Genomic DNA, 18,327 nt, shown 5'->3' with positions numbered 1-18,327 from the left:
ATGGGGCATCCACAGCTTCTCTGGGCAACATGTCCCATTTTAAGTTGTGTTTGTATCCAAACTCTATAACAGTGTCTTTTAACTAAATCAGTGCTCCTTTGAAAAAAACAGGTCCAATCTAAAGTGTAGCTGGTATGCTTCAGTCCTGAGCCAGAAGGTACTGGGAATATAAACAGTGGTATTCAGACCATTTAGTCTGAACATTGAACTGCTGTTGGTGATGTTGATTTGGGTTCCACATGGCTGACTGCCTTTGTATGTTTGGTGGGACTTCATTGGGTAGAGATCATGTTCCTAACCTCAAGTATGAGTTTGTTATACTGACACCCGTAGAAGTGCTACAATTGGGTGTGTATGAACTGTAACTTAGAACTTTTTTTTTTTTAGTTGCAGACTGAAATATCATGGACAGAAAATAGTTTGGATGATGTGTTTTGCCAGCGTATCTCTGCAATTTCAGTTTTAACAATGGATAAGTGTAAGCACATAGGACGTCTGCGACTGGCCCAAGATCACTCCATTCTGAATCCTCAGAAATGGCATTGCATGGACTGCAATACTACCGAATCTGTGTGGGCGTGCCTCAGCTGCTCACATGTGGCATGTGGAAGGTACATTGAAGAACATGCACTAAAGCACTTTCAGGAGAGCAGTCACCCAGTGGCATTGGAAGTAAATGAGCTGTATGTTTTCTGTTATCTCTGTGATGATTATGTTCTTAATGATAATGCAACTGGTGATTTAAAACTGTTGCGAAGTACATTAAGTGCAATCAAGAGTCAAAACTATGAGTGCACTACTCGAAGTGGGAGGACTTTGCGTTCTATGGGTGCAAGTGATGATTCTTACCTTTCACATGGTGGTGCCCAAGCCTTGCTTCGAAATGAAGATCGCATGTTCACAGCTCTCTGGCACCGACGGCGTGCATTCCTGGGCAAAATATTCAGATCATGGCTTGAGTTGACACCTACTGGAAAGAAGATTTTGGAAGAAGAAAGGCGTCGGGAAGAAGCAGAGGAAAGAAAGGACAAAGCTAGGAAGAGAAGACAAGAACGAAAGCGTGAATTGAAAGCAGAGATGGAAAAGATGCCTCCAAGAAAGAGCAGTCGTTTACAAAATCAGATTAGAATGTCCTCAGAAACAGCACCCTGCCTGCAAAAACCATCACAGAACATGGAATCTGTGGCAGAGCTGAAAAAAACTTATACCTCAGATGAAGTAAGATTGAAAAAAATAAGTGACTCTCCAATTAAACGAAGGCCCACGGTGACTCCTGGGGTAACAGGACTAAGAAACCTGGGAAATACGTGCTATATGAACTCTATCCTGCAGGTATTAAGTCACTTACCTATTTTTCGAGAATGCTTTTTAAAGCTTGATCTCAACCAAACTCAGGAACTGCTGGCAACAGCAACCAATGGTAAAACCAGATCTTCATCTAAACACTTGTCAATAGCTGCCTCAACATTACATGTGAATGAGAACCAAGAGAAGGTAAAGGGTTCATCTTCTGTGAGGCGGCCCAGTGTATCCTCTGGATTAAGTGGAGGAGCATCAAAAAGTAGAAATATGGAACTTATTCAGCCCAGGGAGCCCAGTTCAAAGCATATTTCTCTCTGTCATGAGCTGCATACTCTGTTCCAAGTTATGTGGTCTGGCAAATGGGCACTGGTGTCTCCTTTTGCCATGCTTCATTCTGTGTGGAGACTAATTCCAGCCTTCAGAGGATATGCCCAACAAGATGCTCAGGAATTTCTCTGTGAACTTTTGGATAAAGTGCAGCAGGAACTGGAGACTACAGGGACCAGATACCCAGCTCTCATTCCTGCTTCTCAAAGAAAACTTATAAAACAGGTTTTGAATGTGGTTAACAACATTTTTCATGGACAGCTATTGAGTCAGGTATGTTTTATAATATTTTTTTTTTTAAGGCATGTAGTGATTTGTAGTTACAGATTTATACTGGTCAGTGATGGGCATACTTCAAGGGTTAATACATTTATAAGTACTGAGGAGGGATGGGGAGGATGTAATGCACGCTACTTCAGAAGAAAGGTCATTTGGCTACTCCTAAAACTTTCAATAGAAGAGTCACCTGATAAACATAAAAGTGTTAAATTTGGTATTTTAAAGCACACCTTTGCAACTACTGAGAAATATCTGACTTTGCTGTTAAGCTGCAACTAATTTGCAGGAATAGAGAATTTACAATTTTAAGCATCTAGCTTATCATTATAGTGATACTAGATAAAAAGTGTTAAGAAAGGTGTTAATCTCATCTAAGTGGAAACTGATTAGGTAATGGATGCCAAGCAGGGAATTATTTTGGTAAATAGCTTGAATTTGAGATTCATTACTACAGAGTAATTGCCTGTCATGATGCTATGTACAGGAATACTACCGACATACTGTTACGACACAAAGATATAGAAGGCTCTGTCAACACAGGAACCAAATTTGTGGGGTGGAGGCAACGGTTGTTCTCCTTTTTTCTGCCCGACTACTCTCCTTTTTTCTTCTTCTTCTCCTCGGCTTCCTGTTAAGTACTTCAATGTGTCCACTTACTATTAGGCGTATCCCAACTGTGTGCATGTACAAACATCTGAGAAATGACTGAACAAACAAATGCTGGGTTCTGTTGAATTAATCTAAAAACTAACCACATTGCAGCAGGAACAGAGGTTGAGAAAGTCTTGGCCCCCTGGAATTGGTCTTTAGTATGCACGCACGTTACTGAGGGGAGTGCAGAAGCATTTAATGGATATGTTGTGTAAAGGAGTAGAGGTTTAACACAAATTAACAAAAATGTGGATGTTCCGATTATTCTGACTATTTGATTGATGGTTTAATGTTTTAGTATGTGAAGCTAGAAATCCAAGTGGTTTTTGACTAAAGTAGGATTGTTTACTGCTATGATATCTGTAAACTTTACAATAAGATAACAGGACTTTTAAAATTAGGATTATTTGTAGCATATGTTAACTTTTAGGTCATCTTAGGTTTTGCGTAACTACTAGAAGCTGTTATATCTACTAATAAAACCAGATCATCCTCTACCTTCCATTTGGCCCAGTGTAAGAACATTTCTGTTGGCATGCTTCCTTTCCTCAGGGTAGTTAACATATCTTTTATCAGGGTTGTGCTAATATAAGTGTCTAGTATATTATGTCATTAAAGCTTTCTATTTGAAAATCACATTCCTCTCCAAAATAGTAACTTTGTTAGTAAAACAAAGTAATTGCTTAAGTACACTGACAAGGTTCGGTTGCATTTCAAGCCTTCTAACGGCACTAATTTTTTGGAAGAATTTTCAAGGCTCTGAAGACACTAGGCGTTATTTCAGCAGTACCACTTCTTTTACATGTTTTTAGCTTTGTTATGTGAAGAGGCTTGTGACTAGAAACCCTCCCACCTTCCTGAAACCAGGCAGGGGAATAGTGAGAACTCACTCAAGTGTCATTGAGTAAGACTGAAAGGGAATTAAACAGTTTTGAGCTATGCTGTGACTTCTGTGACTGCAACACACAGCTCTTTTACTGCAGCTGGTCAATGTCTGTGTGCAAAATACAGCCTTGATGAACTTCAGAATGCCTCAAGTGAGAGGAACAAGGAAAAGAGTATTCAGGCTGTTACCTGTAGTAATTTCTCCCTGGCTCATTAGGCAGTTCCCACAGATAGTGTCCAACACTTCACCTCCTAACGTTCCCTTTGTCTTCTGCCACTCCTTTGTTCCAGTTTAGTCTTCACTAGCACTTTTGAACATGATAAATATTAAAAGCAAAAGGTAACCCCTGAAGATTTACATTTCCTCCTTGATAAAATTTATTCAGGTCATCTTAATGATTCAGACCCTGGTGTTCGCATATGGAAGGATGAGCTTTAAAAACTCTATTAGGCAATTACTTTCCTCTCCTCAATAAGGTTCCTGCATCATGATTTCGCTAGGCGTTTGTCAGAACTGGCACAAACTGCTATAATGAAGTTAACAAAAAGGCACAAAAACATCCATGCAGGCTGAAGAAAAATATCAAAGACTTCTTGCTATATCACCACATCTTTGACAATGTTAGCTCTTAAAAGCAAGGAGTGTATGCTTTGTCCTTGTGTGCTTAACTTTACCTACAAGCTGTAACAGTATTACAATTTCTCTTTAGAAGATAGTTGGAGCCATAGCCTGCTGCATTTATTAAAAGTAGGATGGGATTTTAGTCTAGGGTGTTTTATGAACTACATCTTAATTCAGTGAATAAGGAGAACTGAGAAGCTTGTTTCTGTGCAGCAGTTGCCTTCTGGTTTAGGATCAATAAAAAGTTATTATATTTACTATCCCTTTGTGCTGAAAATATTAGTTAAAGATATTGGATTCTGTGAGATACTCAAGTGCAGTGAAGTCAATCTTCTTGACCTTCAAACCTCAGGAATACTATGAACTACTCTTGGTATAGTACACAGAGGATCACTTACAATGCAGATAAGCTGTATATTTACTTAGGTTTCACATTACTTTCACATGTGCAATAAAACATTTTCCCTGGTCTTCTAGCTGTTCTATTTTAACTTGAAGGGAAGTCATAATCCTGAGTTTGCCATCAGTCTGTTGCTATTGAAATGGCTGCCTGGTTCAGCATGGCAACTGAATTTAGAATATAAGATTAAGAAAGGAGAAAATTGGGTGTGTGAGATTTTATGCATATTACTTTTTGATAACTAGAAAAAGCTTTAGGTGATGTCAAAACAATTGCACCTTTTATATGAGTTAGTTGTTTTTGTTTTGTTATGTTCTCAGCTGATTTAAAGCAAATCTTCCTCATCTACTACTTGAAATCTTTTAGTATTTTATGGAGTACTAAACTAGGTAATAAGTACTCCAGGAATCGCATGAGTGGATTGCCTCTTGACTTTTTTTTTTTTTTTTTTTTTAATTTTTTCCAATTTCCTTTTTAGGTTTACAGCTTCTTACTCTGCAGTACAGACGGTGAAACTTCAATACCCAATACATCTAAGAGAAGTAAAGATAGGACATATAGCTACAAAACCCTTCCCCTCTATTCTTTCCTTTTTCACATGCTAGTCTTCCTCCAGTGATTGCCTGGAGAAAGTTGTGCTATAGCACTTACTGGGCAAAGGAGTCTGTATCTTGTAAACCTAATCTTTCAGAGGCAGATCTGCTGGAACAGTGGCTCATCCCTCTCAGCCCAACTGGGACTGTAAGCAGATGCCAATATGTCTATTAAAATCCCAGTTGTTTTCAGTCCCTCAGTGCTTGTACTCTTGTGGAAGGTACCCACTGCCTCCTGTCCTCGATCCTTCAGTGGGAAAGGAGAAAATACTGCACTATGAAGTTATGTGCCAGTGGTAAACTGACCCATACTGATCCACAGATCTTTGAAGTATACTTCAAGAGCTCAAGCAGGTTGGCTACCGTCTCTCTCAAGAGTTCTTTGGCTTGTGTTTTTTTAAATGGTCCCAGCTAAATGGCACAGTATGTAACAGTTTTTAAAGTATCGTTATTTCAAACTTTGTCCATATTAAGCAAGGAAATGGGCAGGTACATTTTTAAAAATCCAGAAATTGAAATAGCAGATTTTAGCTTCCAAAGTAAATGTATATTTTCAGCACTGCTTTGGGAAAATTGTGTCCCACATGTCCACAGAAATCATACTAGCAGAAACTCTGGTGTGTGTAGTTATACCAGTATTAAAATTTTTGTCAGGATGGTTTATACCGGGGGGGGGGAGGGAGAAAGGGAAACTAGTATGAAGTATTTGTGAAAGCTGATCTAGACAATCTAGCTGATCTAGAAAGCTAGCCTAGCAGATCTAGGAAATTTGCAGGTATTTATGCTGGCAAAATCTTATGTGTAGACACAGCTTTTACCTCTTGAACTTCAGCTTTTTAACTAAATTGGTTTACCCTTAAGATAGCGTTGAGTACACAGGTTTTGATTGCTTGGAAGTTAGAGGGCCATTTTAGATCGTATTTTTGAAGACTTTAATATTCACAGAAAGTCTGCGTCAAGACTATCAAGACACCAAAAATGGTGAAAGAATAAAAATGTGTTTCTGATATGGCTGATTTGGATGCACTCTTGACATTGGAGTATAGCACATATACATCCCAAATGAATTGCCCAATATAATTGTCCCCCAGTTCAACCCACATAGTACGAAGCTTTCTGGAACTAAGAAGTGGTAGTTACTAAGGAAAAGAGATACTGGATGTTTCATATATCTTGTGCTTTTTGGCCACTACGTTGGCAAAAATTCTACCACTGTATTGGTAAAACCTTAAAAACTTCCTGAAGTTCAAAATAAGCCTCTTGTCATGAGAATTACCAGGAAAAAACGACTTTTCTGTAAGCCAGACAGGATGATTCTAAATATTTTTACCTACTCTTAAATAATGCCAAAATAATAATTCAGATTACTGAATTTTTTAGTATTTTTAATTTTGTGTGTGAAGAGATGTAAAAGTATACTTGAGTCTAATAATAACAAAATAACTTGTCAAAATAGTCACTAAAGATCAAATTATTATTTTAGAAAACTTTTTTGTTACCACACATTGTGTGTCTTCCCTCAGTTGCTCAGCTTTCATTCTTCATTTTTATGGTAACTTCCTGACAGTTAAGTTCACGTGCTCTTGTGCACATGCACATGCACACACAGAATTGTTGAGGTTGGAAAGGACCTCTGGAAATCATCTTGTCCAACTCTGCTCAAAACAGGGTCAACTAGAACAGGTTGCTCAGGGCTGTGTGCAGCAGGTTTTTAATAGCACCAAGGATGGAGACACCACAACCTCTCTGGGCAGCTTGTGCCAGCGCTAGACCATCCTCACAGTAAAAACAGTTTCTTCTTCTGTCTAAATGGAACCTCCTGTGTTTCAGTTTGTGCCCGTTTCCTCTTGTCCTGTCACTGGGCACCACTGAGAAGAGCCTGTCTCGGTCTTCTTTCCTCCTCCCATCAGGTGTTTACACACAAGGGTAAAATCCACCCTGAGCTTCCCTTCTCCAGGCTGAACGCTCCCAGCCCTCTCAGCCTCTCCTCATATGTCTCATGCTCCAGGCCCTTTCATCACCTTCCTGGCCCTTTGCAGGACTGACTCCAGTAAGTCCGTATCTTGTACTGGGAAATGCAGCACTGGAGCCAGCCCTCCAGCTGTGTCTCACCAGGGCTGAGTTAGGGGGGAAGGATCACCTCCCTCGACCTGCTGGCGATGCTCTGCCTAATGCAGCCCCGCAGGCTGTTGGCCTGCTTTGCCATAAGGGCACGTCGCTGGCTCGTGGTCAGCTTGTCCCCCAGGTCCTTGCCTGGGGAGCTGCTTCCCAGCCTGTACTGGTGCCTGGGCTTATTCCTGCCCAGGCGCAGGACATGGCATTTCCCTTTGTTGAACTGCATGAGTTTCCTGTGGCCCCATTTCCCCAGCCTGTCCCGTTCCCTCTGGGTGGCAGCAAGACCCTCTGGTGTATCAGCCACTCTGCCTAGATTTGTGTCATCTGCAAACTTGCTGAGAGTTTAAAAGAATTGGCTCCAGTATCCACCCCTGGGGTACACCACTAGTGGTTGGGCTCCAGCAGCATTTCATGCCACTGACCACAACCCATTAAACCTGGCAGGTCATTCCGTTTTCAGTCCACCTCACTGTCCATTTATCTAGCCTGCACTTCATTTTTTTCTGTGAGGATGTTATGGGATACGGTGTTGAAAGCCTCACTGAAGTCAAGATAAACAACATCCGCTGTTTTCCACTCATCCACTGGTTATCTGTTTCAATCATCTCATTGTAGGAATGAGCATTATTTTCCCATCATAAATCCATGGTGACTGCTCCCAATCATCGTCTTATTCTTAATACCTTTGGAAATGGTTTCCAGGTTTGCTCCATCAGCCTTCCCACAGATCAAGGATGCTGACTGGCTTGTAGTTCCCCAGATCCTCCTCCTCGAAGATAGGCATGTCACTTGCTTTCTTCGTGTCCTCCCCTGATTGCCAGGACCTTTCAAAGATGAAGAATGGCCTTGCAACATCATCAGCCAGCTCCCTCTATTCTTACACTTTAATCAGGGATAGCTTCTAATTCAAGGCAAGCAGACGGAGAAGGGCAATCAGTATTTTCTGTGGCTAAAAAAGACCCAGTAAGGGAGGGGAAAAATAAGGTTTGTGCTGATTTATGTGAAAGCTGCTTGGGTACCTAATTCAAGGAAGAAAATTAATGTTGAATTATGAATGTAGTGTTTTACTGAACTGACGCATGTTGCAAAGCAGTAAGTAGTTGTTGATGATTTCTTTATAGAGTGCTGTTGGGTAAATTCAATTTTAATGTAAGTGATCAAAGAAATACCTAGCCAATGTCATTTTAACATCTTTTTGGAGTGGTGAGGAACCCTTTAGAAACTATTTGGGGTGGTTTTTGAAAGTCTTGTGGGGATTCCACTGCTTTTGAATCTGATGCCTTAGGTAAAGCTCTTTGCCTAGATTTCTGTCACAGCAACACCAAACACAGCAGTGAAAGTGAAGAGCAGTGGGTGTGCTGATTGAGTAACAAGTTTCCTCTACAGCAAAGTTGTGATTAGTTACCGTTTCTTCTTAGGACAAACCTATCTTGGGCTGTGAGGTTTTTTCCCAATAATTCACCATTTATTATAGCAATGCCTAGTAAGAACTAGCTTTTGGTATCTCTAGGCATACTTAAAAAAACACCCAAATGGTTTGATTACTTACTGATCATGTTTAAGATGGAATCTGAGCAAAATGCCTCCCCCAGGCCCCTCTCAGCATGGCAGAGTAACAGTGTGCAGTGCTCAGAGAAATGAATATGCCAAGACCCAGCGAGTGAAGTACGTTCTAACCAATGTAGTATATAAACTATGTTTAAAATTTTAAAAGGCAATGCCTCTCCTTGCGAGTCTTGCTCCATTTACTTGCTCAACCAGTGTATTTCAGGACAGATTGGCTGAGAGAAGGGCAAATATGCAATCTTTGGGTTGTTTGAAGCCCTTCAGTTTTGGGTAGTATGCTGTGAGTTAAAGTTTGGGGGAGAATGCTGATGGTGACTCCTTGCAGTGCTGAGTATTAAGTCTCCCACTGAATAGACTCTTAAAAACTATGAGAACTTTAGCTAGGTAATAGGAGGATTTGCACTTAAACCTATCCATGACCTGTATACTGATTTCTATATTCTGGTATTAGTCTCTGTGCTTTTATGTGTAGCCTGAATCGCAAAATGGTTGTCAAGTTGCTTTCCAACTAGATGAGGGTGACATTTTAAGTTAATCTATAGGAGGCCTTTGAATCACAGACCATGGTTTGCTGTGGTTATGCTTATGTCATTCTGTTAAATAGATACAGATCATTTTGATGATGCTGTATGCTCATCACTCCAAAGTTTAGGGTTTTTTATAACTGAAGAAATAGAGTATGGACTGTCATGTGGAATTCGATATTATAGCAGTATCCTAGAAATCCCCTTCTACTTTGATTACTTTGCTGTGGAAAAATTCAATTACTGCTCTTTGTATATATGTCTCATGTAGTGAAAACTTAAGTAGTAGTGAAAGCACAAAAATGGGACTGGCCATCTTACTGTTCTTAAAAAAACAAAAAAAAAATTACAGCAGAGATGGTAACAGTTGTCTTTCTTCCATGCAAGTGCAGGGAACGTAGGCAAAACAGTTGATGATGGAGTTGGCTTCTTCTGCAGCAATATGTTAACTACTCTCTTTGGCTGCATTTAGGCTGAATGCCATCTGGGGCAGTGGCTGTCCATCAAATTATTGTGGGCACAATGATGCTTGTCTGAGTGGCCTCCATGCTTAGCTTGAATCAAGCAATTTGATCCAGCTCTTTTCAGTCTGGCCTTTGGCCCATGGTTGAATACTGAGCTTTAACCAAACAATTGTGTATAGTACCCATGTTTCAAGGCATGAGAGGGTGGTCAGGGCAGAACGTAAGGTAGAGTTTTCAGACTAGCTAAAAACAGTAATTTACTTTCTTTGCTCTAATGTAAACTTCTCAAGTAGCTTGTTACAAATGACAGCATTAAGGCTTGTTAAAATAGCAATTATGGAATATAACGAGGAGGTGAAATCAAACTCTGAATTTGCAAAATACAGTCATAAAAAGATACACGTCACTAATCAGATTGCTAGAGCAGGCTCACTTCCCTGTTGCTGTCATGCATACTCATACCATAAAAAGTTACATCGGACAGATACAGAAAGTTTTTGCCAGCCCTTTGAGTTCATGTTTGGGGTTTTTTTGTTTTGTTTTGTTTTGTATAAAAACCTCACATCTTGTTCAGCCAACTTTGAGCAGTTTATACAATTTCAGTGCTTTTCATGAGAAAAGAAAATCTGGGTTGTACTGTGTGAATGGTAGTGGAGTAAAGGAGTCCCATTTAGGACAGAAAGAGATGCAATGGGAGTGTTGTGAAGCCCGTGCTGATGGACAGGCCAGTGCAGATGGATTCCACAGAAGGGTAGGGATCCTCCTACTTGTTGAGTAATCCAGTTTGTAAGCTCAGGCCTGGCTAAGAAAAATACTTCCAACCTTTGTTTCAGCCCTGACTTACCTCTCATTTACCATTGAGTGAGAGTGCGTACAGGAGCAGTTGGCGCACTGTGGCTGATATGGTTGGGTGTATGCTTGGGTGTATGCTTAGCTGAATATGTCAGGTTACTTGGCTGTTGGCAAGTACACAAATCCCAGATAACTCTGAAGAGTTTAACTCTGCTGCAGCCTCATGGTGAGGAGGAGTCTTGCATTTGAGGAAATAAGTGCAGCTCTGTATCAGTACAGGATTTTGTCAACACAGATCAGTTTTGCTCACAGTTGCATGATGAGATAAGAAGCGGCACTACTGCATCAGTTTATCTTTTTTGGGTTTTTGAGAGGCAAAAATTGGAAGCTGGATTGATTATTTCTTTTTCTTTGGGATAGTACTTATTATCTAGTTGGGAAAGAGGATCTTAAAATAACCTAGACTGTTAACATTACACACTAAATGTAAAACTGCAGAACTTGTTAAAATGATCTGTACTGAGTTCATGTATGTACTTCATCCTGAGCCCGTTAATCTTCAGTGTGCATTCATGTGCAACAAATTCTTAAGTAACTCATGAATTAAATAAACTTTTGGCCCCAACAAAATCACCTATTTGTACAGCAGAAATCTATTAGTCATTCTGTGTTTATGCTGGAGCTAGCCTGAACTGTGGCCAAACATACCATTTTGTCTCCAAGTCTAGATTCCAGCTCTGAATTACTAATAGTTTGTGGCTTTGAAACGTTGCCAGATGTTAGCACTTACAAAAGAAGCTCCTGTCAGGGTAAATTAAAACAGAAGATTCTCCTGTTTTCTGCCATGTAAGTTCGAAGTTTTGTTTTCTAGGAACAAGGCAGTGGTGTTTTCTTCTTAGAACTTAAAGCAGCTAACAGCTTTCCTAACTCCACTGCTAAACATGTATGCTGGTACACAAATACATGTGCTCATTAGGTAGCTAATGCATAGATCGTGTATAAGCTGTTGTAGCTAATGAATGCCTTAAATAATTACAAGAACACCTAGGAGGAAGGTACCCTAAGGTGACAGATCTGTCCTTATATAAATGATCACGAAATAACAGACAAAGCACGGTGAATTACGTAACAGCAAACCTTCAGAGGAAAATAAAGGAGCTCTTGAACGAAACTGAGTGTATTTTTACACTTGTGTAGGCTTACTAACCTAACTGAAGAGAACTACACTGAATTTATGTAGAACAGCAACACAAAGGCGTGCCTGTGAAATCACAATATTTGGATCCCTCGTGAATTTTCATTCCTTTATTACTACGTCTTTGTATTAGTTGTTCCAAACAACTTGTGGTATTTTCCTAAATAGGAAGCATGCTTATAGAGATTTGGCAATTATTTACCCTTGTGGTGCAACTTCAGGAGATATTTGATATTCCATTTACTGTAAAACATGAATGGTGGTGTCTCGTCACACCTAGCTGTTGTTCTGAGCTGATAAATAACAGTATCTTGACAGTCGGTCCTATATGAAAATTTTTAGTTCCTTTAATCTTTTTGGTGGGAAAGTTTTATTTTTGGGGAAGGGGGTGGGAACATGTTGGATGCTTATGGAAGTTCTGTCAAAGCTATCTTTCTGAGTCCAATTAAAATTCAACTTACTTTCAGAAGGTGTCTTTTCTAGAGCAGTGAGGTTAGAGCTGCTTGAGTTGGCAGTCAACTGCAACTTATAAGCCAATAAATACATTAACAGTAGAAAATTCAGATAATTACTCTTCAGGATTGTGTTGTACTTTGTTGCATTCAGCATACCAAGGTGAGCATATCTTTAGTGTCACACACACACACACTTGACACTTGAGTTTATGAACTATGCTTGTTACAGTCTAAATGGAGTTTCACTACTGCATAGGTTCAGCTGCTAATAGAAGTTACTCATCTACATGGATCATAGAAGGGTGGAGGTCCTTTGGAGGAAGACTCAAATAATGTGACACTCTTCTATAAACAGCCTGAGCTGGCTTTTAGAAGACTGCATTACAGATCAACACCTAATGTGTTGCCATTCCAGCATAGAACAGCTACTGCTTTTAACTTACTTTCTTAAACAGTGCATGTTATCATAAATTAATTGTCCCCTGCTGTATTATCTGCATTTTCCAGGTTGACTCATTTCACTTCTTGACATTTTATTTATGTTGTCTTAACTGCTTGTCCTTTCCCTAGTGTGACGATGGATCCACTTACTGAAAGAAGAAATAAATTATTTTTACCTGTTAATTTTTCTTTGAAGAAGTGTGCTTCCTAATCCAGGCTTCCCTGGAAGACTTACAAAGTAAGAAGGATATGACTTTAAAATCCCCAGCTGTTGGTTTTTGTTTTGAAGAAGTGTGCTTCCTAATCCAGGCTTCCCTGGAAGACTTACAAAGTAAGAAGGATATGACTTTAAAATCCCCAGCTGTTGTTGTTTTTGTTTTTGTTTTTTTGTAAATTAACCTAACCTATAGTTTCTCTCTTTCATGTAAATTTTTCTTTGGAGTGTTTCTTTTTGGAGAAAAGACTCCCAAGACTCCACCAGCTGCTTCCTCTCGGACAGTCCCAGACAGACCATTTTGACACTGCTTTTGATTCTCAGTAAAAACATACGAACACTTACCTATTTGTGATAATAGTATTGGACATGCTGCTTCAGAGAAAAGAAATTAGGTGTATCATTTCTTTTGTTAAATGACTGTCTTGTCTTTGGTTGCATCAGTTATCTCTAGGTTGGTTTTTTTTTTAGAGCTATGTTATGGTACACTTTTAGCAAAGTAAGTTTTTGAGTGTTAGCAACTGGTGAAATACTGTTTTACAGGTTACATGTCTTGCCTGTGACAATAAATCAAATACCATAGAACCTTTCTGGGACCTGTCCCTGGAGTTTCCTGAGAGGTATCACTGCAACGGCAAGGAGATGTCGTCTCAGTATCCATGTCTGCTGACAGAAATGCTGGCCAAGTTTACAGAAACTGAAGCTTTGGAAGGAAAGATATATGCATGTGATCAGTGCAACAGTGAGTAAAGGCTGTATGTACTCATGCATACGTTCTCCCTGTAAAATAGAAAGTAAACTGTGAAAGCATTGAAGGAAAATGCTAAAAGTCTTAAAAGTATGTTGCAAACACAGTCCTGGTGTGGTCACTTGACAGCTATTGCTCACCATCTAGAAGATAGAATTGTTGAAAGGATGTTTTAAAGTGTGATGCTTCTGTTAGATAAAGTCTGATCACACACTAATGGGGATTCTGATACTCCCAGCTGAAGAACCCATCAGCTTTCTAAATTAAGGTGACTAACCTAAGTGACCACAAGTATTTATACTTGCATCATAAAATAATCCTTGCAAAATGGCTCTCGGAGTGTATCCTTTTTAAGGAGCCACATCCAGTAGCTATTTAGGTCCACACAAATTTGGTGGATAAATCTTAGACTGAAATACAAGGCTGTTATCAAGATATGTATTGTGTAACTGTGTGTTTGGCCTCAGCAAAACGAAGGAAGTTTTCTTCTAAACCAGTTATACTCACAGAAGCTCAGAAGCAGCTTATGGTGTGTCGACTACCTCAGGTTCTCAGATTACACCTTAAACGGTTTAGGTAAGTAGTACCACAACAGACAATACCACAACAATGCAGTCCTGCTCTTCCATTGTTTGGGATCAATGTTCTTCAGCATCAGTTTCATTTCCCTTTACTAGTATGATGAGAAATAGTTATTAGAAACTTCTTTTTCTTGTTTAATTTAAACATCAGTAAGATACGCTGTAAATAGGGAATTGACCTTTTGGATTCCAACTACTTGCTACTTTAATACCAAAATTGTTTCATCCTTCTTTTCAGTCAAAACCTACTAACCTTGCTGTGAACTCTGTTGGTAAAAATTAATCTTGTGTTATCCTCAGGTAGAGTATGCTCATATTCAACTAATGTACAAACAGAGATTGTACTCAGTGGAAGTCTTACATAACCTTCATATAACCAAATACATTAATGCATTAGCCTGAGAGTAAGGAAGTGGAGACTGCATCTCTGTGAACTCTTAGTACATGCATTAGTACCGAGTCTGTCCTGAATACAAAGGAAACTGAAAATGAGATAGAAGAAATTAGAAATACCAATGAGAGATAATACGTGGGAACTACTTCCCACTCACCATTACACAGATCTTAAGATGGATATTTCAGAAGATGAGAATAGTAGGTAGCATAGATGCATTTTAAAAGGCCTTGAAATAAAGGAGAAGTGAAAGAGGAAGCCTAGAAAAAAAGTGTGCAAATTAGGATTTATTTTGTGCACAAAGACAATAGTGAAGCTAACACTTGTTATGTTAAAACATAACTCAGAATGCTGTGTTCTTTCTTTGAAAAAATGTAAGTTTTCATTTGACTTAACTTCCCAGGTGGTCAGGACGCAATCATCGTGAGAAGATTGGCGTACACGTTAATTTTGATCAAATGCTGAACATGGAGCCTTATTGCTGCAGAGAATCCCTCAAGTCCCTCCTACCTGACTGCTTTATCTACGACTTGTCTGCTGTGGTAATGCATCACGGGAAAGGATTTGGCTCAGGGCACTACACTGCCTACTGCTACAATTCAGAAGGAGGTAGGAACCAGCTGTGAAATAAGGAGCGTGGGAGAAAGGGACATTCATAATTCTAAACTGATAAGCTTACTGTCCTTTTCTCAAACGCAAAAGGGAGTCATTTGTAGCTGAACTGCCTGGAATGAGAATTGCAGTTCTGTAGACCAAAACAGTTCAATTTTTGTATTGGCTTGTTAAACGTGTTCTAGCTATAGTGTCTCATAAATCTGAGGAAGCTAAGCTGGGCTTTTAAAATGTAGAGGCAAATACACTAGATCAACTGAAACAGCGTACTATTTCTACACAACTTGTTAAATGGGACTCACTAATTAATTATTAAATACAATGCAATTACCTCAAATCAGTGTCCTGATGACTTTTTTTGGTGTATTTCTTCACTGCAGGATTTTGGGTACACTGCAATGATTCGAAACTCAACATGTGCACTATGGAAGAAGTCTGCAAGGCTCAAGCTTACATTTTGTTTTACAGCCAACGACTTACTCAGGCAAACGGACATGGTAAAATACCATGTCCTAGCACAGCTGAAAGTCAGCAGCACACAGAACTAGCTGACTGTTCCATGGACAACAGTAGCAGCTAATCCAAAGCCAGTTAACTGTGCGTATGGTAAAAGTTTGAATTGTCATAACTATGTATTTTTAAATGAAATGGAAGTACAGTATTGTACATTTTTACTTTGAATCTGTGTACAATGTTTATATACTTTTGTATTAGTTAAAGTACTCTTTACGATTGTTAGTAAAAGTTTTTATTGACAGTAAGTAACTTTCTAAGTACATAGAATTTCAATACAGCTATTTTTTTAAGAAAAAGATTGCTATTTGCATTTAACTCTTACCTCAGGCTGTTTTTTTAAGCTGGTTTTGTATGTTGATAATCTTTTTGAATTGGTTTAGAAAAATGACTTTCAATGGTCAACTGATGTTTCTCTGGTTAATTTTCTATATATACTTTGTGTACATTTTATAGTATAGTTCTAATGATATCATGATTCTTACTGTCTGCAGAAATTGCTACTAGGTCTTAGAATATTAACATTCACCAGCAAGGAACGTTTTACATGTCAGATAGTAACTGAACTTTTTGTAGGAATCTTTCTGTATATTCTTTATGACTTAAAGTGAAGTTATTTTACAAGCTTCAAAGGAGCCTTCAGGGGAGCTACACTAAAGATACATTGATAGAATTTCTTAAAATCTGAAATCAAGGAAATGGAGCTTGTACTTATTTTCACGTAAGTATGTAAGAGGAGCGTTTAATAGCACAACAATGTATCTTTACCAACAGTTCCATGTTTTAGCCTTAACAAGCCTTACAACTCAAGTGCCAAATTCAGAGTACTAACTTTGACAACCAGGGGCTTTTTATTCCACTAACTTGAAAAGCTTTCTTAAAAAAAACACAACAAAACCACACTCACCCACCCCACTGTCATTGCTACAGGAATGTTAGCACCCTCTTTCTTGCGTTGGACAAGCTTACTTTAAATTGTAGCAAGCGTTGGCTGTTTCAGTAATCTCTAACACAAACCACTGAAAAGAAGCTGTAAAACTTGTATGAAAGCATTTTCAATCTGACTGGTTTCATTAGCTACAACTGCTGTACCTTCTCCACGGTCCTACCACTAGCATTAACAGAACTGTGCATTGAGGAGAATCTAACAAGCAGGAATTATCAGTCTTTCTCCACATACAGTAGTTAATGCCAAGTAAATTTTAATTGTGAAGTTACCTTGCATAAGTCCTATGCAAATTGTTACCTCATCTTCTGCAAAGTTTATACCTCAATAAAACGCCTTGATGTGGACAGAAAACCATGCGTGTACTGGAATTAGTTCCTACATTATCATTACAATCTTTTTTTTTTAAATTATTTTTAAACTTTTTCTAACATAGGTTAAGGCATTAACTATAAGACCGCTTTGGCCATCTGCCACTGATTTAACAGCTGGTTTTATTCATGACTTTTCCTACCACTTCTATCTATGTTTCTGAAAGATGCCATATTACAGCGAGCCCATAGTGGCCTCAGATCTCAAACTTTCTTCACATTGTGCTCATCCTAGTTAAGTGTGCAAAAGCAGTTTGGTCTTTTTTAAGCCAAGGGCCACCTCAAGTGAGACGATCTGACAAATCTACTTGTTATGGCTGTGCAGTGTTTCAAATACTTTCCTTCTCTGCTGTCCTTTCTGGTGAGGAAATGAATGTAGTTTAAACACTTAATTCTACTTACAGGTAAGTTCAGGAGAGTAGAAAGGAAGGGGAAAGAGTTGTGCTGATTTCCTTTCAGACTTCTGATACTTCTTCCCCCAAGAGTGTCTCAACCAGATATGTAAGGATCTTCAGAGACTCAAGCATTAATGGAAGAATCTTGGGACTTGTAGAGAGCGATGGGGGTGGGGGGGGTAGGGTGGTGTACGGGGAGTGGGGGGACACAACAGATGGGACAGGATGCGGGACATTTTCAGCCTCAGTCATCAGTATTAAGCAGATACTCAAGTCCCTTAGAAAGAATCTTACCCTGCTATCTTTTCTAGAAGGATTACCTAGGCTGTGCTTATCGCTGTTCCACTGCATTTGCTCTCACTGCAGCAAGCATTACTAAGTCTCAAGGCTTTCTCCAAAAGACATAATTAGCTTAGCAAAAGCAAATTCTGCTTTCTTCCCATTGGTGCTCTCTTGGGTAGAACAAGAGGAGGGAAGGAGAATGGACACACTCAAACATAGAGTTACAGTCTAATCCAAGCAGCGGGAAGGATAGAGATGATGACTGCAGTTCAGCATAAGGATGAGCTAATTCAGGTGCGCTTCTCAACAGCTTCTGCTTTGGTTCTTAGTACTTGCTGGTTCATAAGTATCTAGCTCTGCACCCTTTATCTAGAGTAAGGCTTAAGCACAGCATGAGTCTATGTGCTTATATTCTGCCTTGCTTCACTCTAGTATTTAAAATAGAGCTCTAATTGGAGCCAAGGAAATGGCGAGGTTCAGGACCTGTGACAAAATCAGCAGAAATGCCATAGCCAGTGCAGAAGCCTACAGCATGCTGTAGGCCTTAGGAAACCATACAGCTATTTGACCAAAGGCCACCCACCCATTTTAGCGGCAGCTGTTCCTGGGGTCAGGGTCCTGTAACTCACTCGCAGGAGTTCTGCAGAGCTGTAAAGCTAA

At 39.4% G+C, this 18,327-nt stretch overlaps 1 protein-coding gene across 2 annotated transcripts; it reads left to right on the top strand.

The window, feature by feature from the left end:
* Positions 1-392: 392 nt before the first annotated feature.
* Positions 393-16,963, top strand: USP44 (ubiquitin specific peptidase 44). Of its 2 annotated transcripts, none has more exons than XM_009286756.2 (5): positions 393-1,902; positions 13,369-13,567; positions 14,071-14,149; positions 14,952-15,157; positions 15,541-16,963. In XM_009286756.2, the coding sequence occupies exons 1-5, from the start codon at positions 469-471 to the stop codon at positions 15,738-15,740; spliced, it is 2,118 nt and encodes a 705-aa protein (XP_009285031.1). In that variant the 5' UTR covers positions 393-468; the 3' UTR covers positions 15,741-16,963. The 2 variants fall into 2 exon arrangements, with proteins under 2 accessions (XP_009285031.1, XP_009285030.1); XM_009286755.2 differs by having other exon boundaries at positions 14,041-14,149.
* Positions 16,964-18,327: the final 1,364 nt, after the last annotated feature.

This window comes from Aptenodytes forsteri, unplaced genomic scaffold, assembly GCF_000699145.1.
Source record: "Aptenodytes forsteri isolate BGI_AS27 unplaced genomic scaffold, ASM69914v1 Scaffold360, whole genome shotgun sequence".
NCBI lineage: Eukaryota > Metazoa > Chordata > Aves > Sphenisciformes > Spheniscidae > Aptenodytes > Aptenodytes forsteri.
The sequence above is the reverse complement of the archived record's forward strand: the minus strand, read 5'-3'. Positions and strand labels throughout refer to the sequence as shown.

Excerpts from the sequence above, each read along its gene's own strand:
- USP44 (XM_009286755.2), top strand. The coding sequence starts at position 469 with ATGGATAAGTGTAAGCACATAGGACGTCTGCGACTGGCCCAAGATCAC. Across the intron at positions 13,568-14,040 it reads TGCATGTGATCAGTGCAACA|CAAAACGAAGGAAGTTTTCT; the intron begins GTGAGTAAAGGC and ends GTTTGGCCTCAG. Across the intron at positions 15,158-15,540 it reads CTGCTACAATTCAGAAGGAG|GATTTTGGGTACACTGCAAT; the intron begins GTAGGAACCAGC and ends TCTTCACTGCAG.